General features: G+C 55.8%; 10 protein-coding genes across 10 annotated transcripts; 5 read left to right on the top strand and 5 right to left on the bottom strand.

Moving 5' to 3' along the window:
- Positions 1 to 494: 494 nt before the first annotated feature.
- Positions 495 to 2,510, bottom strand: F5144DRAFT_594505 (uncharacterized protein; the record flags this gene model as incomplete). The annotated part of the gene is made up of 3 exons (XM_066790587.1): positions 495 to 1,483; positions 1,629 to 2,210; positions 2,507 to 2,510. 3 exons carry the CDS (start codon positions 2,508 to 2,510, stop codon positions 495 to 497), a joined length of 1,575 nt encoding a protein of 524 aa, XP_066641896.1.
- Positions 2,511 to 4,545: 2,035 nt separating this feature from the next.
- On the top strand, positions 4,546 to 6,666 carry F5144DRAFT_594504 (uncharacterized protein; the record flags this gene model as incomplete). Its single annotated transcript, XM_066790586.1, has 3 exons — positions 4,546 to 5,138; positions 5,669 to 5,916; positions 5,969 to 6,666. The coding sequence occupies 3 exons, from the start codon at positions 4,546 to 4,548 to the stop codon at positions 6,664 to 6,666; spliced, it is 1,539 nt and encodes a 512-aa protein (XP_066641895.1).
- A 430-nt stretch (positions 6,667 to 7,096) lies between these two features.
- On the bottom strand, positions 7,097 to 8,756 carry F5144DRAFT_579232 (P-loop containing nucleoside triphosphate hydrolase protein). Its single transcript, XM_066789309.1, has 2 exons — positions 8,174 to 8,756; positions 7,097 to 8,064 (listed from the first exon to the last, which is right to left on the bottom strand). Exons 1-2 carry the CDS (start codon positions 8,465 to 8,467, stop codon positions 7,210 to 7,212), a joined length of 1,149 nt encoding a protein of 382 aa, XP_066641894.1. The 5' UTR covers positions 8,468 to 8,756; the 3' UTR covers positions 7,097 to 7,209.
- Positions 8,757 to 8,814: 58 nt separating this feature from the next.
- On the bottom strand, positions 8,815 to 11,916 carry F5144DRAFT_579228 (Alpha/Beta hydrolase protein). Its single transcript, XM_066789308.1, has 6 exons — positions 11,681 to 11,916; positions 11,498 to 11,577; positions 11,307 to 11,402; positions 10,953 to 11,248; positions 9,442 to 10,894; positions 8,815 to 9,319 (listed from the first exon to the last, which is right to left on the bottom strand). The coding sequence occupies exons 1-6, from the start codon at positions 11,710 to 11,712 to the stop codon at positions 9,072 to 9,074; spliced, it is 2,205 nt and encodes a 734-aa protein (XP_066641893.1). The 5' UTR covers positions 11,713 to 11,916; the 3' UTR covers positions 8,815 to 9,071.
- A 469-nt stretch (positions 11,917 to 12,385) lies between these two features.
- On the top strand, positions 12,386 to 12,857 carry F5144DRAFT_604663 (cytochrome c oxidase assembly protein PET191-domain-containing protein; the record flags this gene model as incomplete). Its single annotated transcript, XM_066791361.1, has 2 exons — positions 12,386 to 12,410; positions 12,469 to 12,857. 2 exons carry the CDS (start codon positions 12,386 to 12,388, stop codon positions 12,855 to 12,857), a joined length of 414 nt encoding a protein of 137 aa, XP_066641892.1.
- Positions 12,858 to 13,583: 726 nt separating this feature from the next.
- F5144DRAFT_310871 (uncharacterized protein) lies at positions 13,584 to 14,088 on the bottom strand. The gene has a single exon (XM_066783971.1). The coding sequence runs from the start codon at positions 13,948 to 13,950 to the stop codon at positions 13,672 to 13,674; it is 279 nt and encodes a 92-aa protein (XP_066641891.1). The 5' UTR covers positions 13,951 to 14,088; the 3' UTR covers positions 13,584 to 13,671.
- A 138-nt stretch (positions 14,089 to 14,226) lies between these two features.
- On the bottom strand, positions 14,227 to 16,029 carry F5144DRAFT_492055 (uncharacterized protein; the record flags this gene model as incomplete). Its single annotated transcript, XM_066785895.1, has 2 exons — positions 14,227 to 15,050; positions 15,099 to 16,029. 2 exons carry the CDS (start codon positions 16,027 to 16,029, stop codon positions 14,227 to 14,229), a joined length of 1,755 nt encoding a protein of 584 aa, XP_066641890.1.
- Positions 16,030 to 16,618: 589 nt separating this feature from the next.
- On the top strand, positions 16,619 to 17,085 carry F5144DRAFT_604661 (uncharacterized protein; the record flags this gene model as incomplete). The annotated part of the gene is made up of 2 exons (XM_066791360.1): positions 16,619 to 16,866; positions 16,920 to 17,085. 2 exons carry the CDS (start codon positions 16,619 to 16,621, stop codon positions 17,083 to 17,085), a joined length of 414 nt encoding a protein of 137 aa, XP_066641889.1.
- Positions 17,086 to 19,536: 2,451 nt separating this feature from the next.
- Positions 19,537 to 20,183, top strand: F5144DRAFT_549791 (uncharacterized protein; the record flags this gene model as incomplete). The annotated part of the gene is made up of 2 exons (XM_066787602.1): positions 19,537 to 19,707; positions 19,803 to 20,183. The coding sequence occupies 2 exons, from the start codon at positions 19,537 to 19,539 to the stop codon at positions 20,181 to 20,183; spliced, it is 552 nt and encodes a 183-aa protein (XP_066641888.1).
- A 428-nt stretch (positions 20,184 to 20,611) lies between these two features.
- Positions 20,612 to 22,738, top strand: F5144DRAFT_310678 (Metallo-dependent phosphatase-like protein). The gene is made up of 2 exons (XM_066783969.1): positions 20,612 to 22,189; positions 22,261 to 22,738. The coding sequence occupies exons 1-2, from the start codon at positions 21,039 to 21,041 to the stop codon at positions 22,676 to 22,678; spliced, it is 1,569 nt and encodes a 522-aa protein (XP_066641887.1). The 5' UTR covers positions 20,612 to 21,038; the 3' UTR covers positions 22,679 to 22,738.
- Positions 22,739 to 22,967: the final 229 nt, after the last annotated feature.

Below are 22,967 nucleotides of genomic sequence, written 5' to 3'. Positions count from 1 at the left end.
ATTGTTCATGACATTCGCTCTTAACATCCACCAGCTAAAACGATAAAAATGCTCTTGCCGGGGAACTTGACAGAGGCCCATGGCCTCAGTTGACTAACGACACTTAGGTATTTCGCTTTGAGGGGAGTTGTGTATGGGGTGGGGTAACTAACGCCGAGAGAACGGCCGTCCGTCTCAAACGGCATGCTGGATCTTCACAATCGTGAGGCCGGAAAGCAACCATTATCTAGGGTTATGCCTCCCTGGTCCTGGCGCAACGTTGTTTAGACCAGCCCAAGCCAGGCTCCCGGGATCCCTCCCCTCAATATGCCATCTCACTTGAGCTGGTCTCACGGTAGATAATGTTGCTAGAAGACCTGCCCATCAACACGAGACCTTTTCAGCGCATCCTCCTCCTGCTCGTGGCCCTGCGCGCTCGTGCCCGAGCTAACGCGCTGTCGATAAAACGCACAGCGCCCCAAAACAGAAACAGACGCCGTGTGGACATGCCTCGGCTACGTCCCTCCTCCATCATGGACCGCGAAACTATCGCCTAGATGAGCTGGAACATCGGCATGGCGTCCGACGCTTCCTGGGTTAGGTTCAATGACCCCTTCTTCTTCGGCGTCGTACTCCTCGTCCTCGTAATACTCGTCGTCATAGTATTCCTCCCCTTGATCGCCGTGGTCGTAATGGTCGCCTGCCACGCCACGGTTGTCTGCGTGGTGGTGTACATCTTGCACAGCGTTGCCGTTCTTGGCCGGGAGCTTGCTGTTCTTTTTCCCCTTGTGCTTCCCCTTCTTCATCCTCTCCCATTGGGCTCTCCGTTGTTCTTCCAACTGCCGCTGTTTCCGTTCCTTGATCTCGTACGACCGAACCAAAGCCTCGGGTGGGTGCCCGAAAATCCACTCATACTCGCAGAAATGGCAGACCCACATGTCTTCGGGTTTCGGCGGGTGACGCTTGTTGTAGAGCTGTGTCTCCCGGCGCCGCGCCTTGGCCGCAGCGAGGTACTCCTTCGTAGCGCTTCGACGGGACGTCTTCTGAGGCGGCGTTGCATGGTGGGTGCCTCTTGATGAGGCCTCTTTGGTGCCCGCGTCCGCAGCGTGGGGAATTGCCGTCGCGGGATGCCCGGTCTGCACAGGTTGGGCGGCGCGAGGCCAGTTTTCTTTGCCCTGGCCCACCACAGCGTGCGGCGGCATGGCAATCCGACGATCAGAACCAGGCCAAGCCAGTGACCCTGGGACATGTGAGTCGCATGTGAATGTGAACTGCGTCGAAGCCGGGTTGCGTTTCACGGACGAGGGCTGGTGCAAGAGACTGATGTTCTCTTGGCCATGGTGCGGCGGTAGCTTCTCCGCTTTGGCAATGGCATTGGATATAATGCCAGTGCTCTCGCCTTTGGTAACTGTCAGCCATCTACCTTCATGCTCAGGGTCAAGCCCACATACTGCTTCCGCCGACCCAGTGACCGGAACGCGGTTTAATGGTCCTCCCAGCCCAACTATTAGTTGAATCGTAGAGGGGCCGCAACGCGCTTTTGCCGCTCCGAGGCCGACCGTATCGTCCTCTGCCCGGGCCAGGGACGTTGTGAATACTCGACTCGAAACCGGAGCCATAATAGGCGGTCGACGGGGTCAACGTTTCACCCTCGCCGTCTGCAAACTGAGCACCGGATGTACTTGCGCCCGTTCCAGTGGCGGAATCGCTGACAACGTGCGCTCCACCCGGTACCGAATCCCCGGCGGTCGGGATCTTCCTTTTCTTATTGTTAGTGTTCTCAACAAGATCGTAGCCGTCCGCCGAAGACGCTGTCGAGGGAAGCGGAAGCGAATCTGCGTAACGGCCATGTTCTTGTTTCTGCCGCGTCACCAGTTCGGCGTGTTGCAGCGCTGCTCGGCTCACTGCACCTTGGCCGGGTGTGCCGTCCTCCATCTTCCGGTCACCCTCCACCCCATTGTTTTGCGGCTTGCGTTCCTCATGATGCGACACTACCTCGCGGGCAGGTGCCGAGCTAGATTCTGGTTGCGCCTCTAATAACGAGTATGGGTACGAAAACAATGATGTAGAGCTCCGCGGGGCGGGAGGGTACTGGATCGAGTCGGCTGCTTCGGGGGTGAGCCGCTCCCTAAGCCGCCGCTTAGGCAAGGGTCGTATGGGTCGGTCGGGGAAAAGCGATGATATCGGTTTAGCGGTCATCTTGAGAGCCTGGTCGTGTCCTATTTGGGGTGCTGAATGAAGAGGTATTAGTTTGCAAGTGACCACGACAGTCGAAAGCAAAACGAGCAGGATGGTAAGTGTCGCCGGAAAACTAATAGCGGGGGATAAGGCAAGTAAGTCCCACAGAGCGTTCGACAGGAATGCCCTGCCGAGCGGGTAGGTATATCCCCCCATTGCTCCAGATGGGAAGAAGGGCTTTGTGTTGTGGGGTAATGAAAGGACAGGCACCCTGAGGTGGTAGTTGCGGGACGAAGGAATCGGTTGGTGTGCGGGTAGAGAAGAAGAAGGCGCGAGTCTGTTGACATACCCATCGAGACTGCATAGTACCCAAAATCATCAAGACAACAAACGGCTGGGCAACTCCGGATTGTGCCGCGGGGCCCCTCCTCCCACAAGCTATGTCAAGGGTTGTTTAATTACTGCACCGAGCCGAATGTAAACGTGCAGGCTTCCGTACTGGGCCGGCAAACACTCGACTGGTCGTCAAACGGGGTTGATAAACTCGAAGTAGGCGAATCACTTTCGAGGCGTGGGGTCGGTCGATGTCCGGCGCTTTTTCTCCCAAGAACGACGTTAGCCTTCTATTTAAAATTTGAGAGAGTTTGAGAATAGCGGTCCGTAAGGGACGCGGTAGGCTGAAATGTGAGATCATCACATCCGGAAAATAGCCTCCCGGCCTGCCGGCGCTGTGAGGTGGCCGAAACGGCCAGCTGAGCCTCCGCGGGCTGGGATGCAGTGGAGGGCCCGGTTTGGTTCGGTCGGTCAGCGGAGAAGCACCCACCTTTTCGCTCAAAGTGAGATTTCGCAAAAACTCTTGGTCGTATTGCACGATAAGAAAAATCGAGAGCTGATCGGGCGTTCTGCGATGAATTACAAGCAAGTCGGATGCTGCGAGTCGAGGAAAGGGCTGTCTGTGACTGTCACAGCAGTTTCTGTGGTGGAGGAACACTGTTCAGCGCTGCCCGCTGAGAGTCGACGCACCGAACAACTTAGGTTAGTTACATAAGCCGCCCTGACCAACCCCTCGTTCGGCGACGGCCCGGTGCTTGGTCCGAGGTTTTTCCGGATGCCCCTGAGGGGTTGGGGCTTGGAACAGAACATCCACTGTGCTAAGCCCTCCGCTCAGAGCGTTCGCTCAGCTCCCTGAATTCTTCCAAGTCGTCTCCAACCTCGAGAACACAACGACATTCAAGGACAAAACCCGAGGTTTTCGGTCCCATTACCATTTCGGAACCACCATACCAATTGCCCGCCACATTCTTTCATACCTACTTCTTCTAAACCAATTTAATCTTGCCCCTGTCGGGCGTGATGTCATGCTCATTGTTCAGTCCGAAAATACCGTCCCTGTCGAATTGAAGAATTCACACTGTGTCGGCAAGCCGGCCCAGCATGGAGCTCGCCGGGCCCACAACCTGGAAGCCCCGCACGAGCCGCCCCCCAGCGCAAGTCTGCCAAAAATTGCTGCGAGCTGGGAGCACTCGGGAAAAGGGCGTGTGGGACTGGATCCAAAGCGCTCCCGCTCGTCACCCTCTGTCCTGGTCCGCTCCTCCGTCCTCCACCATCCCACCACTCCTCCGAGTTCCCGCCCGTTCGGACGAATATTGTTTCTGCAACGGCTTCAGTCATGACCACGAGTCTTATTTTTCGAAGATACGCTGTGGATTTCATCCAAGAGTCCAAGCTTTGACGACACGGCGCTCGTTCGGGGCAGCCTGCTCAACGCCCTCCTTCATCTCGTCACCCCCTTGGGTGCAGCGTCGGAACCGGTCTTCTCCCGTCGCGGGCGTTTACACTCAGTTACTATCTTCCGATTTCCACTGCGATTGACACCCGGGCGTCCCTGCCGTAGCCCACAAATTTCATTGGCGTTACCACCGCGTTACGACGAGCCAAGCGCTCCCGCCGTCACGTTTCCGAACCAACTCGCCTCGAACTCCCCCGACCCAACTCTCAACGGCGCGCAAGTCCGAACGTCGAGACACCCGATCCTATCGAAAAAATACACCGGAAAAATACATTGTTTAGCCATTGGTACGAAACTACTTGGCTGCGCGCCACCTCACCCAACGCGCGGTTCCGCTCGGTCGTCGCCTCGGGGCAAGACTCGGGATCCTAAGCCCGATAAACTATCCCAAGACCAGACGACCTTTCCATACCTACTTCAGTTTCTGTGTCATCAATAACCCCACCGACCATCCCCACCAAAAATACCATCCCGATCGCTCGCTCTTCCGTGTCCCGTTGTTACACCAACCGATCGCGCAAATTCGCCGCGTCCTCGGATCGCTTCTCTTCATACCGAGCTGATTTTGGCGATCGTCCCTGTGACATCGGCCGCAGAGAATGGCAGCAACTGACCCTCGGCGGTCTTCGAGGGCGCGCACAACTCAATCGCAGTCGCAAATCTCTTCTACTGCCTCGAGCATCTCGGGGCGCCCTGAACGCAGTTCCAGGTACTTCAACAAGGCCAGTTCGCCGCAAAAGTCCACTTCAACAGGGTCGTTGTCGTCTGAACCGCCGGAGGACACAATTACAGCCGAGGACCCATTCGGGTCCCGACGGCGCACACGAGGACAAGTCGAGGAGAGGGAGAGAGCAGGAGTCAAAACTGAGACTGTCGACATGACTAACGGCGACGGAAATCTCCAGGAAGAGGACGAGGCCGTGCGCTGCGTCTGCGGGAACGAGGAATACCAAGGCCCGCCGCCGCTGGACGAAGACTCGAAACATGGCTTCAAACATGGCTTCGGCCTCGAGTCATTCTTCTCAGCTGAGGTTACAGACGACACCGCCGGGTTTTTTGTGCAGTGCGATGTCTGCAAAGTTTGGCAACACGGCGGCTGTGTTGGGATCATGACAGAAGAAGCGAGTCCCGACGAATATTTCTGCGAAAAGTGCCGCGATGATTTACATAAACTTTGGACGGCAAGCAATGGGTAAGTACTTCCCCTTTATCAGTTGCGGGCTTTGGGTTCTGTCCAGTTTGAGATTGAGGGGTTCGGCTGCATGGCTCGCGCGGGCAGTGCACCGGCGATTACGTCTCATGCGGGCTTCCTTCCTCCTCAAACCCCATAAAAACGTGTGGAGCGAGTTAGCATGCTAACAATATGGGTCGCAGAAACGTGTATTCCCATTATCTTCCCCTTAAGCGAAATGCTAGAGCCACGTCACGAGCGGCCTCCCTGAACAAGGACATGGCCCGCTCGCCTACCAAAGAGAAAGAAACCCGGAACGGGCGAGGGTCGTCCGCAAACCACGCCTCGAAGAGGCGGTCTACGTTGAATAGCAGAGAAGCCGGGTATGACGAAGCGGAGGCTCTTAGGAGGGCAATTGAGGCCAGCAAAGAAGAGACGCATTCTGATCCGCCTGAGGGTGGGAATAGACGGCCGAAACGTGGGCGAAGCGACAGCCAAGAGTATGCCCAAAACCTAGCTTAACACGCAGCACATCGCTAACATGTTTGTAGGAAATCAGAGAACACAAAACGGCAAAAGACGAGCTCCCGATCTGCGTCACCGTTATCTGACAACGCCGAAGACTCGGACGAGCCCGGAGTCGCCGGCCGGAATGGTGTATCGAAATCGAAGGCACGGGGCGCGGCAGCCGCGCGAAATCTGCGCGTTGAGAAGGTATCCGAAAAAGAGGAAAAGGAGCGGCAACGGACTGAAACCGCGAACAAGCGGAAGGGCAGAGCCGATCGTCGACGAGCTGATGGTTTGCCACCCCCAAGCTCGCCTAAACTTACTCGACACTCACACGAATACAGACTCGGATCCTTCGGAAGAATTGCCTCTGGCAACTCGGGCGGCGACGCAGAAAGCGACACATGCCTCAGGCGGTTCGAATATGGTCAACCCCTCTGCCTTAGAAGTCGCGCGACCACCCATGGCGGTGGAACCACCCCTGGCTTCAAACCCGGCGCCAGATACGCCGCCCACGATCACGGTCCAGGCCAAGGCCGACAAGAAGAGGTCCCACAAGAAAAAGGGCCGCAACCAGTACACGCGTGACCGCGATGCTCACGATGACGAGTCACCCGCACGATCGCAGTCGCGCGACATCCAAAAGGACGACCACGGGGCGCCGGGCGTCGGAAAAGCAGGCGGAGAGGGCAGTGGCAAGGCAACCATCAAGTCCAAGGGCGGAATGAGCAGCAAGATAACCATGAACGACATGAAGAAGAGAGCAACAGCGCTGCTGGAATACATCTCACGGACCCAAGTAGAGCTGGCGGGCGAGTCACTCGTGGAAACACCGCCCTCGACTGAAAGCCTTACCAATGGCAATAGCTTAGCAGCGGCTCCGGAGAAAGCAGAGAACGGAACCAACCAGACCCCGATGCTGGTGCTCGGGGAAACCGGGAACGCTGGCCCAGGGAAGGAGTTTAGGGAGCTCGGCTGCGTGGAGATGATGGACACCTTGACCCGGCGGCTTGTCAAGTGGCAACAACAGTACGCTGTGTAAGACGACCGCAGGGTTGCTTGTCGTGGTATTGTATAAACGGGTATCGGCATCCTTTCTTTGCATCTGACGGCGTTGATGGACTTTCCCTCTTTTCTTTTTTTTGTTTTTTTTTGGCATGGGACAGGCGTCTGGGTTGGGAAGGGCGCTCTCATACACAACTTGCTTCATGGCTCATTCTCACAGCGAGCAGCACATTGACTTAGCTCAGCTCAGTTCAGCTATGGCTTCTTCACTAGGGATAGGAATGGGTGGTGCTAATGTACGGGAAGGTGGTTTTCACGGACTCGGTGGTCGGCTAATACCCCTTGTGGGAGGCGCTTGGTCGGGATGCAAAGACCGAAAGCTCTCTACTGATTCATTTTGTTCAACAATTGTATTCATAGACACTTGACACTTGATACAACCCAATGATACTGAGTATTGATGGATATGACTCTTTTGTATGATGCTCCGAGATTTGCTTCTGGGGCCTCTTCTACTACACTACCTACATACACTATCTCACAATTCAGAGCATACATCACGCTCTTGCATCCTCCTCTTTCACGTTGACCCATCTCCTTCCCCACCGCCCGCTATCCTCGACCGCTTCGCCTCATTCCTTGCCTTCCTCTCCTCCTTGCCCTTCTTCCTCGCCTGGTTCATGCTCAACGCAGTCACCTTGGCCTCCTCGAGGGCCGTCTCCAACGTCTCCGGCGTGACATCGTCCAGCAGCACCTTTCCAAACCCGCCCCCCCTCCACGCCTGCACCGCCCACTCGGCCGCCGTATCATAGTTGGCCCCGCCGCCCTTAGCCAGCTTCCCCACGCGCTTCGCAACCGCCTCCAGAAACTCCGTCACATCGTTCGTCGGCCCCGCCATCCCCAGCCTCTCCACATACCCCCGCGGCCCCTCCTCATCCAAATTCAACCGAAACAGCAAATAATCCGCCAGCGTCTCCCTCGGCAGTATCCCATCCCTCACGCACCCCACCAACGCCAACTTCAGCATCTTCTCCGGATCCGACACGTACGGGATAAACACCCCCGGCGTATCCACCACAAACACCCCCTCCCCCACCCCCGCCAACGACGCATCCTGCCCCTCCGCCGCCACAATCCTCACGGGCGAGCTCAGCTTGCGCGTGACGCCCGGATTGGCCCCCGTGCGCGCGACCTTGGCGCCGCTCGCGCGCCCGCCGTCCTTGACGCTGCGCCGGCGGAGCGCGTTGAGGAGGGTGGATTTCCCCGCGTTGGGCATGCCGACGACGAGGGCGCGCAGGCCGGTCAGGCTGTCGCGGTCGCGGGCGACGCGGGTGATGGCGGAGAGGAGGGCGGCGGTGGGGGTGTTGGTGGTGGGGGATTTGGAGGAGGAGGGGGGCCCGGTGCTGGTGAAGAGGACTTCGGTGGCGTGGTTGTGCTGGAGGTGGAAGGTGCGGAGGTGGCGGGCGGCGGATTCGGAGAGGGAGGGGGTGGAGGGGGGGGGAGGAGGGGTGGCTGTCGGGGCCGAGGTCGCGGTGGGTGTAGACGATGATGCGGGCGCGCTCGGCCTGGGAGGAGCCCGCGAGGGATTGTTCGAGGAGGGGGTTCCAGGAGGTGATGGGCACGCGGAAGTCGCGGCACTCGATGATCAGGCCGACGGTGGCGAGGGTCTGGCGCATGCGGGCGAGGCCGGCGTGGTGGTGGCCGAGGAAGAAGGAACGCGGGATGTTGGGCGACACGTCGTAGGTCTGGCGCGGCTGGAAGGCGGCCCGGCCTGCTGTGAAGGTGACGGCGTTCTTTGCGGCCACCTTGGCGGTTGTGGATATTGGTGTTGAGGCCATGGTGTGGTGTATAAGTGGTGTGAGGTAAGGAGGGTGAGAGAATGAGATGGGGGAAGGGGGGTGGCAGTGACAGGATTCGATGTGAGTAACAATTCGTTGTCTCACATTTTCTTGGAAAGAAGCCGTCCTATATCATTCAAAACGTTACCAACCCTTAAATCGACCTAGTTTTGTAAGTTTAGTTGTATGTTCTCTTTCCTGAAACTCGGATGCCAAGATCGAACAATTTCTGATGTTTAGATGTAGGCAACTATCGGGGTTAAGCTTCCGATACTAGCATACTCCTCGGGTACTACACCCGGGAACGTGGTAGCCCAGAGCAAACGTTTTTATAGTTCAGCGGATAATAATCATATCATAGTAGCTAAGAGCCATCACATATTGCGAAGAGAGTCAAAGGTTCACTACTCATTGTAATTACAAAGACTGCAACGGTAGCCAACCCTTCTTAGGTCCTGTTTATGCCCATTCTAACCCTTCCTCCTTTAGCACACACCAACCAACCATGCGGTCCAACGGATGCCACCAACAAAGTACAGTCTACTCCTACACCGGTCGTATACAGGGAACTCTAGCACACCACCTCCTGGAGGCCTCTAGCCTTTCACTTCTTCCCCGAACCCCGCCGTTTCCGCCCCTCCGCCGGGACCTTCTTTCCAGATCCAGACCCAGTCCCAACCTCAGCTTTACCACTTCCACTTTTCGACCCTTCAACCTCACTTCCCGGGCCAGGAGTCCCGGCTCCCTCAGGCCCAGCCTCAGCTTTACCACTTCCACTTTTCGACACTCCAACCTCACTCGCCGGACCAGGAGTCACAGCTCCCTTAGCTCTAGCTTTACCTTTACCTTTGCCTGTGGCCATCCAAAAGATTAGTACCACACCATCACCTAGAAGCCAGAAGCCAGAAGCCAGAAGCGAGAAGCCAAAACTAAAGCCAAAAAGCCAAGAACCAAAGCCAGCCGCAATCACGTACGAGCTGTTGCCAGGCCATCTTCCTTCTCAGTCTGAGGGGTCGAATCACCCTTCCCAGTCTTAGGTGTTGGTTCCTCCTGCCCGCCGCCCGCCACATTCTTCTTCTCTCTGGGGGGACGCGGTGAGTCCGAACGGGGAGCTGCCGCCGCCGCCACATGTGCGCCGGTATCTACCACCTCAGCATCCCCAAGTTTCGGCACGCGCGGGCCCTGTGTTCGGGCGCGCGGCGCCGGGGGTGCCGGGGCTGGTGGCTCCGGGGTGAGCGGGGCGGCAGCAGCAGCAGCGGCGGGGGGTTGGGGTTGCGGCGGAGGTTGGGTATCGATGCGCAGTTGTTGCCGGCGTGTCTCGGTGTCTTCTTGCTTCTCCTCCTCGTTTCCAGCGCCACCCACCTCGCTGCTCTCATCCTCCTCCTCCTCATCATCGCCATGGTTGCTGCCCCCGCCCACGGCGGTACTAACATCGCTGTCCACCACATCACCCCCTTTTGCCAAATGCGCCATCGTCTTCTTCTTTTTCTTCCCCCCCGCAACCGCGGTAGGCGGCACACCCAGCAGACTCGAGCTCTGGCGCTTGATCTGGTAGCGGGCGTATTCCTCGCGGGTGTGCTCCGCGCCGGTGAAGCTCTCGAGGGCGTCGAATACATGGGGGAAAACCAGCTCGTGCACGTCGCGGGCCCACAAGAAGTCGAGGTGCTCGTAGTGGGGGATCTCGTTGGCAAGGGTCTGGGCGGGCAGCTCACGCAGCATGGCGCGGATGTCGACAAGGGAGTCGCTGCCGCCGTAGACGAGCACGATGGGGGTCTTGATGTTGCGCGTCGGGTACTTGGCGACCTTGGTGTAGCGGCTGGCGGAAGGTGAGAGGCCGAGTGGTGGGTGCACGTCGTCGTCGTACATCTGAAAGGACTTGGTGCGAATGATCTGGAACCAGTGAACGACGGATTTGGTGCTGGTGAAAGAGTACAGGTGCGGGTAGGCGGCGAGCTTTTGTGAGGTGCTGATGTTTTGGGTGCGCCAGGCGAAGAGAAACGACAGGCCCATGTCGATGACCTTGGTAAAGAGTGGCGGGTAGAGGATCGACTCCCACATAGTCGCCGAGCTGAGGATGGAGCGGCGGCCAAAGAGGAGGTAGAGGACCTGCGGGGAAGCTTTGACGAGGGCGTCGACAATACCGTTGGAGAGGCCCGCAGGCGACATGGCGGGCGCGAGGGCGATGAATACGTTGACTTGGTCGTTGAGCTTCGGGTGGACGGCCAGGCTGGCGAAGGCCTGGGCGGTGCCCTGGGAGAAGCCGATGTAGGAAAGCGACTGCTGGCCAGTGGTCTCGAGGATGTAGCTGATGCTGTCGGGGATATCGTGGAACGCGAACTCGTCGATGGAAAAGTTCCAGAATTTGAGCGACGTGGGCGACGAGTGGATCGACTTCTTGGAGTACTTGTTGCCGCGGTTGTTTCCAAACTACGATTGTCAGTGCTGCGTCCGCGGTCTCCTCTTGCCCGGAAATTTGCGAACGTACCCAGACATCAAACCCCTTCTCCACCAAGGTAAATGGCAGGGCGCGCTGCTCATCGGTCAGACACACCCATACCTCGCTGTTCATCAACAGGCCGTGATGCAGGTAGACCACCCGCTTCTTGACGCTATTCGGGCCACGGTTGACTCGGACATCCTCTTCCCCCTTTTTCCACGCTAGCCGATGCAGGCCGAGCAAGTACCCATCCTTGGTCTGCACGACATGTTCCTCGGCGGTGTACCCGAACGCAGCGCAGAGGTCGACGAAGTCGGAGGCATTTCGGATCGAGGTCGAGATGGCTAAGTCGGTCCCTCAGTCAGCATCCAGCGCTCGTCATAACCCGGGCGCAACACATACATTTCCTCCTCCGCTCAGCTCTCTTTTGCGCCGGACTGGCTAGCCTGTTAAACAACCGTCGGGATACGCCGTAGCACAGCTCGAGGAGTGATGACGCTATGATGGGGTGTTAGATCGACGGGCCCAGTTCGTAAAACAGTTGTAACGGTGAAACCGCGACACGCAAAGGGCGCGTGGGGGTGGATGCTCACGTAGGGCGAGGGTGAAGATGCGGATAAAAGCTTCGAGACCGACTAGGAGAAACGATCCGACGAGGGCGACATATTCGGTGCTATTCAATCATGTCCAGACTGGATTAGCGCTGCGTTGGACAACAAAACATGCAGGTGTATGGCGTATGCCGTATGCAGTGTGTCTCACTACTGTGTACTCACATGTTAAGGCGCCCCAGAAAGGGGACAGGCATCTTGGGATTCTTGGCGGGCTCCCGAAGGACGCTGTCCCGTCACAAACTCTGTGTATGTGATGCGTGTTTGGTGGAATTATGTAAGGTGAATTAGGAACTGAATTCTAGGCTCAAAGTTGCGAAATTCGTAAAATGCCATGTTATGATGTCTGGGAGACAATTCTGGGATGGCACAGGTCTGGAACGCAACCCATGTCAAGGCCATGTTCGACTGTGGGGGGAATTGCCCCCAGGGTGTTGAAACCGACCCTTGTGACATCATTCGTCACATGCGAATTCCGTTGGTTTTGCTGTGCCTGCCTCATGACCCCCTGTTGCGACCGTGGGTGCTTATCCTTTTCCGGAAGCAGAGAATCCCAAGGCGGGCAGGTCGTGCCTCTTGCGCCAATTGACACTTCTCATGCCTTTTCTTTCATTCGTTCATTACGGCGCTGTTGGGACCAATGCTTGGGAAGTGAGTTTCCGTAGCAAACTTGAAAATGCGTAATTACCGTTCTGTAAATATCACGGTTTCGTGATCGAATCGGGATCATCCCAAAGCTCAAGCCACCACGCGCCCCATGCTTGCAGTCGATTGGTTCGTTCCAGACCTTCGGTTCCAGCTGGGATCGCTCGACAAATCGAATCCGGGATTCCGTCGCCGACCGCAGCGCAACAGTCGACCACAACCAAGATGCCGAGCTCATGTAAAGATATACGTGCGCGGTCATCCGCCATTCCCTCTACCAGCATTATGCATGCTAACGTAATCTCAAGGAGCCGCGCTGGCGGAATGCCTGCAGGAATCCGAGTGCGTGATGGTGCAGCGGCACTCGGCCGCCGAGTGCATGCGCGAGCCCCTGCTTAGCACCCTCCCCACCAAGTGCCAGCAGCTCAAGAAGGGTTTCGGCGAGTGCCGCCGCGGCATGGTCGACATGCGCAAGCGCTTCCGCGGCAACCAGCCCGTCGCCTTCCGCAAGCTCGAGCAGAACGAGAAGACGGGCGAGGGATACCAGCTGTACGCCGGCAAGTCGGCCTTTGCAGGCACCCGCGGAGAGACCGACGGCAACGAGAAAGAGCCGCAGGATTGGAGGGAGGCCGAAAATGAGAAATACAGAGCTGCCGCTGCTGCTGCGGCCGCGGCGAACAAGTCATCCAAGTCATGACGAGCGGCACAACGGGTGCGCCGGGCGAGTGGGACGAGCAGGAGGGCGTTTCGATACCCAGCGCGATAATCCGCGTCATCTGATGAGCTGTACGATACTGTGCCACCTTCCGAGGGTAGGATTGGGGATTGGACCATAGCAGCCGTTCAAGGACACGGGAGCCGGTTCTGGGGCTATGCCTTGCCTAATGAGTTATGTTAGGTTTTAAGGTCCACTGGGGTCAGTTTAGGGGTCACACATACATCTCAAGCTGGCCGAACACCAATCCATCTTCAGGGCCCGAGAGGATGCAGACAGAGACCATGAGGGATCAGTATCAAATATGAATCACCCAACGCCGGAGGCTGGAAAACAACAATAATGAGCCTTCAATCCCGTTTTGACACCACTTTGCCGAACTAGAATTGACCGTTGCCGGCTCGCAGCGCAACAGAAACATAATGTTCGCTTAGTTCCCAAGTTTAGATGTTTCTCGCAGCGGTAACTTGTTTGCTAACCGCCCATAGATTGGTTATTACCCCAAAACTCTCGTGGGTGTTAGAAAAGATCGTAACACTTTGAGAAGAGATATTCCGGAAACCGTCGAGATGGGAAGTGGTTGCCCGATGATACCTCAAATACATAGAAATATTGAGAGGGCGGGAGTGGTATATTACTCGGTCCACTGCAGTTGTAACAAGCTTGATATCTAGCTAACATCCAAATTCACGCTCCTATATACCATATTTCTAAGATCCTAAAAGCACGGCGGTACTCTCATACATTCTATAACCTACTTATAGTAAGACAGAAAGGAGTTTGTATTGGCATTGTCTTAACTCCTTGAGCTAGGCCCCCCTTTTCCACCACGTATACCACCTTTCATCCCAACTACTTGCCTACCACATGCGCGCTCCTTCCTGCCAGTGCTATATATACAAGTTCCCACACGCACACTGTCACCGCCTCCTCCCAATTGAACTAAACACCGGTTTAGCTCAGCGGTATTGGGAGGAGGACCGGTTGGACACCAATCGAAAGAGGACCGGTTCGACTCCCCCTCGCGGCGTAAAACTCTAAAAAAAGAAGAGTTTTCGTAGCCACCAACCTCCATTCCACCGGGGAATGGGGCTTGGTGGTGAGCTTTTTGTCATTTCTCCTTTACCACGCCATAATAATGTATATCCAACGACTTCCTCGCAGCGTATTAACAACACTCCTCAATCCTCACGCACATGCAACCCTTGAGTCTCCAAGACCAAAATCCAATGCATGACCTCTGAAAAACGACAATCACGCCTTCTAGTTACATATCCAAGAAACCCCCGGCCCAACGGGGAAACACGTAATGATTTTCCAAAATTTCCAATCGGCAACACGCCGCCGCGCCTCAAGCAATGTACACAGGGAGCCGGCTACCCAGCAGCTCGCTCTTCGGAATCTGAACGTCATTCCTGTCGAAATCGTGCAGTAACAGCCAGCACACCATCCGCAGAACCAACGTGCACCAGATGGCCGCGGCATCCGACTCGAGGTCAGGCGGCGGCGGAGGGGTGACGCGCGGAACTGGCACAGCCGCACTCATCTCGCGGTTGTTCGCAAAAGAATGGTCATAGGGATGCGCCGATTGCGCGTACCGGGTCGCCTTCCGCCGTGCGTACGACGTGGCGGCGCGCTTCCTGACCTGGCTCAGGACCTTGTCAAAGTAGAGCTCCATAAACACCACCTCGCGCATTTCCGGGCTCGCGGCTGTGACTTCGCTGAGATACTGCGCACGCTGCCCTCCAAACTCCGAGTTATCTTCGTCCGCAACCTCCCCCTCCCCATCGACAAGCTGGATGACTTCTTGGAAATGTTCCCGGACCACCACCCGGACAAGATCCCGGTTGCTCTTTTGTAGAAAGCTGTCGCATCGATCTAGTACGTCGTGTAGGGTATTGAGCATCGGTATCGAGTAGCCGGCTGCCCCAGGCCCTGCATTCCAGCCCACCGTCTGACTTAGAATATCGGCATCCTCTACTAGCTGCTGAACCTGCGGTACTTGGGGAAGGCCCAGGTTCGAGTCGGTAATGTTCTCCCGGTACTCCCTCACGAGCTGGGGGATGTTGAAGTACCTCTTATCCCAGCGGTACGGCGTAGGGTTCGGCAACATACGGAAAGCGCTGTTTCGAATGTGCATCGTTTTGCCTAGCATTCCTACAAGCTCGAACAGGACTGTTCATAGTTAGCAACAAGACCTTCATATCAACGAGATGTACGCACCCGGAAATAGATGTTTATATTCACTATTGCGAGTGCGAAAGTACTCGCTAGTATCAGTATTGCAGTCCATTAGTGTCATAGTCTCAACAATCTCGTTAATACTGCCAAGCTGGAGGAAGCTCAGATCCCTAAGCTCCTTAGCAGGAAGCTCGATCCGCCGGTTATCCCTCATATCTTGGAACAATGTTGGGACGGAACCGCAGCACAACTCCTTGACCTCGTCCACTGGGATTACCCTGCTCTCCTGGAACTTGGCTTTCCCGGAGATTTGGAACGTAAATATGACGCCGAGGTCCGGAATCCGGGTACCTGTAAGCATATATCCGTTACCCTCGGCCCGGTAGAGGTCTTTCGGCCGGTCAAATTCTTTCCAATGTATACCCATCATGGCCGCAATTTCGAGGAGGCCGGAAATGGTGGTCTTCGCATACGGCTTCTGGACATTAACTGGCATCTTGTCCCAGCTCCGCCTCTCGGCCTGTACCGCGATGGCGAGAGTGTGGTTGGAGAATTCAACACAAGGGGACCTCATGGACGGGCCGTTGCGGTAATGGCGCCGCTGCCACTCGTGGCTCTCCCTTTCCATCGACTGGAGTTGCGAGAGTAGCCTCAGCCAGGACGCCCTCTCGTTGTAGGTTGAGTGCCTTGGGTTTTCTCTCATTGACCGTCTCAGAGCCTCTTCCTCCCTTGAGAGCAGTGTTTTCGTCGCTGCCAGGCTTTCTTGCGTGCCGGACACAAAATGGACGGGTTTGTCCTTGATCGGCCCGTGTGCATTGCTGGGGCGGCAGACGAAGATGACGGGAACCTCGAACAGCGTTTCGAAGCGAAACTGGGTAGCTCGCCAGATCCGTCTTGTGAAACTGGACCAATCCCCCATGACATCTGGCCCGCAGTTTGGGGGCGTCCGGACTTTTTTCTGAGGGGCAGACATCTGCGTCTGAGGAGAGCCGCGCGTATTCGAGGATTTTCGCCCGCGAGAAACTATTGTGCTGAGAAAACGGCCTTCTCGAATCGGTTCGGGGTGGCGGAGGTCAGCCCGATCAACGACGGGATACTGAGGAAGAATCGAAGTGTCATCGGTCAGGGTGTAGGTCGTCATGATAGTCCGAGTCGCGGAACGATCATCAGGGGCCTGAATCGAAAAGGCGTCAAGGGGGCGCTGGACACGTCGATAAACACCGCTATCGGCCAACGTCTCTTCGAACTTGAGTTGAGTCGCGGATATGCAGCCGGCGTCTTGTGTGGATTCCAACGTATTAACGATAGGATGGGATGCCGCAACGGTTGAAGGTCTTTGAGAGTCAGGGAACAAGACACCCCGCTTCGCCTCGAAAATACGCTCCATTCGTTCTAGATGGTTCTGAATGTTTATGTTGCTTTCGAGAACTTTGCTGAGTTTATTCTCAAGGTCCAAGCCAGATTGCATGGCCACGATATCAGAATGGCTGGGGGGGGGGGGGGGTTCAGAATATGTTCATCCCGCTATATATATGCGAACCATGAGAACTTACCATTGAAAGATGTTCAGCATTAGAATAAGAGAACTCTTGCAAACTTGGATCCTCTGGATGACCTTTACGACATCATCCTGCGCCTGGGCCCACCTAACCTTATCCCAGGTCCTCATCAGCGATGAATCCATCAGCGATGAACTCGTCAGCGATGAGCTTGCCAACGATGAGTTGGTCAAAGAGTTCGTCAAAAATGGGTTCGTCAACGACGAGTTCGCCAACGATGAGCTGGTCAACGATGAGTTGGTCAAAGATGAGTTTGTCAAAGAGAGTTCGTCAGAAATGGGTTCGTTAAGGATGAGTTTGTCAGCGATGAGCTCGTCAGCGATGAGTTCACCAACGGTAAGTTGGTTAAAGATGAGTTCGTCAATAATGGGCTCGTCAACGATGAATTCGTCAACCCAAGCGGCTTGAGGGTGTCAATAAGCTCGTCGAACGACGTAACCAGCGCAGACACGGTGACAGCTGCGTCCTGAACTGCTACCAAAGCCCGGGAATCTTTGGGGATCGAATCAATGCGTGCAAAAAGGGCATGTAACCTCGTAATAACCGAGTGTATGTCGTTGACTTCAGCGAGGGCCCAGGAGATCGTCTTAGGAGCGTCTCGGATGGTGGATTTGACCGTGTCGAGGAACCTGACCACCGTCGTGACTGTCCCAAGAAGACCGAGGACACCGGTCGCGATGGTTAACGGATCCATGATGGGTTGAGATACGTCGCGTCAGAACGAGCATGGAACGCTATGCGATGTTGAGCATCATCATGGGTGTAAGAAAGCCTTTACGAAAAGGGGTTCTGGAATCTTGACGTCGGGCATCAACGGTTTCAACCTCTCCCTCCCCTCCCCTCCCCCAGCGTATGTGGCCTATCGAAGAAACAAGAGCGAGGTTTTGATGGAGAGGAGTGGTCGTCTGTCACGAACAGAAGTATTAGAGCGTCTCCTGCGTGAGAGGAATACGAGGAGAAAGCAGGGGGAGGGACGAATCCGGAAAGTATAGAGATTTGAGAACTCGCCAATCCAAAAACCTAGGTTCCGTGAGGATCAGCTCTTCAATCAGTTGCGGTCGGAGTTGAACAGAGATGTTCCGCTTCTCTCCAGGCCTTCACCGGAATTCAGCCAATCGAGCATCGCCAAGCACCATCGAAGCGGCCCCGTCTGCTGTCACTCGAGGCACCTCAGTCAGGAGGACAGCAAGCAGAACGAAAAGACGAAAACTGGCAGACGGATAGACAGGATTTTTATTGCAGAATATGTTTATTTATTATTTATGTGTTAATTGCAGCCTTACGACCCCGCCTCTTGCCTTACCTTAAATAACCTACCAGAAATACCTAGGTACCCAACCGCATCTCTCATTAGCCAATGGAATTATAGATCTGTGACGCAGCGAACGAGGCGTCTCACGAGGCATAACCATGGACCATGGCTGCACAGGCATAGGATTGGTCTGATGGAGAATCTGGAAAACAGTCCAGTACTGGTTTATCTCCCATTCCTCCTCAATCGCTTTAACCCTCTTATTATGTATCTACATACCTCGGTGACCTCGATCTCCCCGAGCTTCTGCTCAACCCGCACCAGTCAGAGTCGAGGACCATAATCCAGTTTCAGCCAGTTGTGGTCGACTCCGGTCAGAACGCTGGACCAAAAAGAGTGCATTGTGGACCGGAACACCCTCGGTGTTGACACTGGCACTTCCGGACAACTCTATTCACAAGTACAACATAATCCCAGATCCCAAGCTATGACAAAATCGATCCAACCTTGATCAGTCCGAGTCCTGACCCGAGTCCGACGGAGAAGGGTAGTAGCAACGTTCGCAATAGCCCGGCCTGCTCCGTCTTTCGCGTCTAATGCCCCACGTGTTACGCACACATTGGGCATTCGCCCCCTCGGGGGTCCTCTCGGGGCATTGATCCCAGCCATCAGACCACCAATGCCCGCACTCCGCGTAGTGGTATTGAATGTGATTGCACATAGTCTGTTACTGGGGCTCGATGGCCTGAGGCTCCAAAATAGGTTGTTAGTTATGGGGGGAGCTTTCGGGTTTATGCCATATGTTACATGATCAGGGTGGGTTCATGTTCCTAGGGGGATACGTACCGCCTGGTATAAGTCGTAGAACTTGGAATGCCTCGTGAAGAGGACGACTGGGGGGATGAACAGGCCGGGAGCGAGGATGCGAGTGAATGGAAGAGACCCCAAAACTTGGTGGAGAGTGTTAATGGTGAGATAGGTAATAAGGAGAATTAGCGGGACTAGGCGTGAAGAAGTCGGTAGAAGGGAAAGAGAGAGTGTGGGATTTCGAAAGCTACCAGGTGACGGGACGAAAACGAGAATAGCTTTTTCCAAGAATCCGTTCTTAACGCAGTCTCAGTTGGTGTATATATGCAAATTAGAACACACTTCCTCGGCGCCTTTTTGATCCCCATGTTTCCCGTTCAGATCATCTGTTGGAACCTTTTTTTTCCCTTTCGAGGTCAGCTCAGCCTCACAAGGACGGGGAGGAGGTCGTCGCAAACGCAATAAGCGCCGGATCGTGCAGCTATGGCCTGGCAACGACCGACGGTGGCACTAGGTTCGGCGGCCGTGTTTGGATTTAAGAGGGCTGCTGGCCAATCGACCCGAATATCCCGGGCAGCCCAGAAACCGGCGGCCGTTGACATCGGTCACAGAAGGCGCGAACTAGGGTGGTAGCTCACAAAATCTGGCGCTTGCACTGTAGAAGCTGCACCTCGAACGCGGTTCCTAGACCAATCAAAACGAAGCTGTCCGGCGCTTGTGCCTGTCGCCCACGTGACATTTCGCCCTGCCTGAGCAACCGTCTGTCATTGCGCTCCTCCCAAACCTCTTCTTCAATTTGGACGACGAGTTGCGACGAAGCCAGACATCGGGCAATGTAGCGGAGACTCCAGAGTAGACCATAATGGATCCGTTCAGCATTCCTATAACACCGGTTGCCGCCCCCCACATCGAGGTCGATCCGTCCCTCAGCACCATCACACAGGGTGAAGCTATCGATACCCCGGTTCCAGAGGTCCGCGCCTTAACAGAAGAGCGCTTCAATAATTTTGAATTGGATGGCGTTACCCATGTTGTAATTGAGCAAGTCATCTCATAGACTATGGCACATTGGGAAGAATACGAACTGCGAGGCTAACTAGGCACTCTAGAATCACGTATTCCCGACAGACGCATGTTTTCCGATCCATCGGCGTTCAATACGACTGGAACCTTCCGCTTCCTTTTTGGAATTACCTCGGGAGGATTGTCGCCAAGGGTGTCTTCGACGACCGGCTCGAGCTTGAGAATCTCAACTGTTCTGCGGTGGGCCGACGAGAGTTTGTTGCTTACACGACGTCTGCGTGGAAGGCCGCTGTAGAAGCACGGAAAGCGGCGGGCGAGGCCGAGCGACCACCACTTAACGTCATCGAGGTGAAGTTTAAGAAGCCGCAGCCGGGACAACCAATCGAGATGACTTGGACCCCTGCGAGAGCGCTAATTTCCACTAGAGTCGCGAGGATGAAGCGATGTGGGTTGAAGACTTGGCCATCTTCTCGAAGACACAACTAATCCGGAACAAACATAGGGAATGATCATTCTGATAAGCCACCAGAGTGGTTCGTCGCGGAAGCAAACGTTGATGGAGCGGGCGTCAAAGATCTAGGCGTTAGTGATGGAGGAACCGAGGGTCAATGATACCTAGACATTTTCTAGTGAGTGTACAAAACTGGGTTTAAAGCCACCGACTAGGTGTGATGGGAATGAGAGCCGTTTCCTTATTCCATACGGAGAAGTTCTCTTTTGAAGCGATCTTTTCCCTGTCCGTGCCTCAAACTGCATGAAAAGAAGCTAAATCGCGCCAAGAATGTATCACGAGTGGGCGCTACGGTCTGCCAGTGGCCCGAGCGAGTGATGCAATTGCCCATCACGAAGGATCCTCTAAAATGAATGCCCTTGTCGTTGCGTTCTATTCGTAGATTGGGTCGTACACTCGCTCAACCGCTGTGATGCAAGTTGCTGGTCACATGCACTAAGTTGACTTGACACGGATTGGATTTGCACGAAGTATCGCTAGGCAAAAGCCACCGACTCACTCACCCCAAGGCACCCTGCTGTCGAGTGTACCTAGTAGGCATTAGGTGTGAGCCCGAGCACTCGCCGCGCCTTCGGTCCAATTCTTTCATTGTCAAAACCAACGAACGCTCCTGCCTGGAAATTGCCGAACCTTTTTTCGACAATCACATCTACACCAACATCTGAGTGATTGCGTTCTTCATGAATCCAACAAACCACCCACGCAGTAACAAGGACGCGCATAAGGAATTGCTTGTTACACAACGCCTCGGCTAGAGCTCCGTTCCCACCCACACCTGAGTGGTCGGTACCTTAGGTATTCAACTAAGGTACCTAGGTAACCACACCCCGATGGCTGCGCAATCAATTGTACAGCTTCTTCCTGGCCATCGCCCGGGTCATCGCCGGGGCCCGAATCGATCACCGCTCTTCCTACTATTAGGAGGGCTCACATTACTGTCACTATGCTTCTTCGCATCCCACTTGCCGGCCCTACTGCCACAGCTCACCGGCTTTCGTCCGTTTGGCGGCAATGCAGGCGAACCCCAGATGACGTCGTCAGCTGTGGCGCCCCACCATGCTGGTGCATCAACGGCCGAGTTGATCCTCGAATTGGTTGAGCTGGCCAAAGCAAATAAACTCGAGACTAACACGATGGAATACGGAACCAACAAACACCCACCCTTCAAAGACGACCCGCCACTTCTTGTTAAGGACCTTCCGCAAGAGCACATTCCGTCTTATACGCCCCCATCACTCGGAGTGGAGAGAATCAATGGAAAGAGACTGGTTGTCGTCGGTGACGTGCACGGCCAGCCCGCCGCTCTCAAGGCCCTTCTTGAGAAGATAGGCTTCGACCACAAGCATGGCGACCACCTCGTTCTTGCCGGCGACATGGTCACGAAGGGGCCCGACAGCAAGGGTGTCGTCAAGCTAGCCATGGCCGTCGGGGCGAGCGCCGTGAGGGGCAACCAGGAAGACAGGGTGCTGGCAGCCGCCAGGGAGCTCCGCCGCTGGTCGGCCAACGACGAGTTTAAGTCAGACCTTGCTAGCGAAGCTGAGAAGGCAGATGGCGAAGTTGGAATGGAGACCCGGAGGCAGAACCACGCCCACCGCGTCGCCGAGTCCCTCACCCGCGCCCAGCTCGCCTGGCTCAGGTCCCTCCCCATCATCCTCCGCATCGGGCACCTCCCCGACGCGGCCTCTCCTCCATGGAACGCCAGCACCCTGGCGGTTGTCCACGGCGGCCTAGTCCCTGGTGTACATTTGGAGAAGCAGGACCCGTGGGCCGTGATGAACATGCGGAGTCTAAAGTACCCTCGCAAGGGCAAAGGAGGAAAGAAGGGAAAACACCACAGTGAAAGCCAGCTAGAACCCCCCGCCGACCACGACGAAGACCAAACCGACCCCATAACAACAGCAATAGACGACCTCACTCTCGCCCCGGACGCCGTCGCCGTCCCCATCGACACCCACGGCGGCGAACCCTGGAGCCACGCCTGGTAAGCCTACCCTTCCTCAAACCCCAACCCTAACCTAAGCAAATCAACCCAACCTAACACCCCCTTTCCAGGAACCGCTACCAAAACCGCCTCCCCCCCCACTCCCCACACACCACCCTCGCCATCTACGGCCACGACGCCAAAGCCGGCCTACAAACCGACCCCGAAGCCGACATTTCCCCCTACTCCCCACCCCCATCCAGCCACGATAACAGCGACACCGACACCCAAACGAAAACCAAAAACAAAAACAAACACAAGAAGAAGAAGAAACAAAAAGGCCACCGTTACGCCTACGGCCTCGATTCGGGCTGCGGCCACGGCAAGCAGCTCACAGCGCTAGTTATCGAGGCGGTGGGGGATCCGGCGGGACGGGGCGCCATAAGGCACCGCATTGAGCAGGTGAATTGTGCGGATCCTGGCGTGGTGGTCCAGGCGGTTGAGGGGGTGGAAGAGGTGGAGGGGGGGAGTCAGCGGGTTGTGGAGTGATGTTTTGGTCAGGGGTAGTCAGGGGTCTGGTCTGAACTGGTCTCGTCTGAACTGGCTTGGTCCGAACTGGTGTTGGTCTGAACTAGTTCAGTCCGATCTAGTTTAGTCTGCCGGGATGGTCAAGTGGCAAGCAGTACAAAGTATTCGCTCGGTGGACGGCATCTGCAGCCCGCTGACTGACTGGCCGGTTGGCTGATATGGTGGGACTTGGGAGACTTGGGATTGAGTGGGGTAGGGCGGTGGTGGTTACACAGCATGCGGTCGGCCGAACTGTTTCTTGGGTGGCATT

The sequence above is a fragment of the Chaetomium tenue genome (genome assembly GCF_020726465.1).
Source record: "Chaetomium tenue strain MPI-SDFR-AT-0079 chromosome Unknown F5144scaffold_5, whole genome shotgun sequence".
Classification (NCBI taxonomy): Eukaryota; Fungi; Ascomycota; class Sordariomycetes; order Sordariales; family Chaetomiaceae; genus Chaetomium; species Chaetomium tenue.
This window is presented reverse-complemented; position numbering and strand designations above follow the sequence as displayed.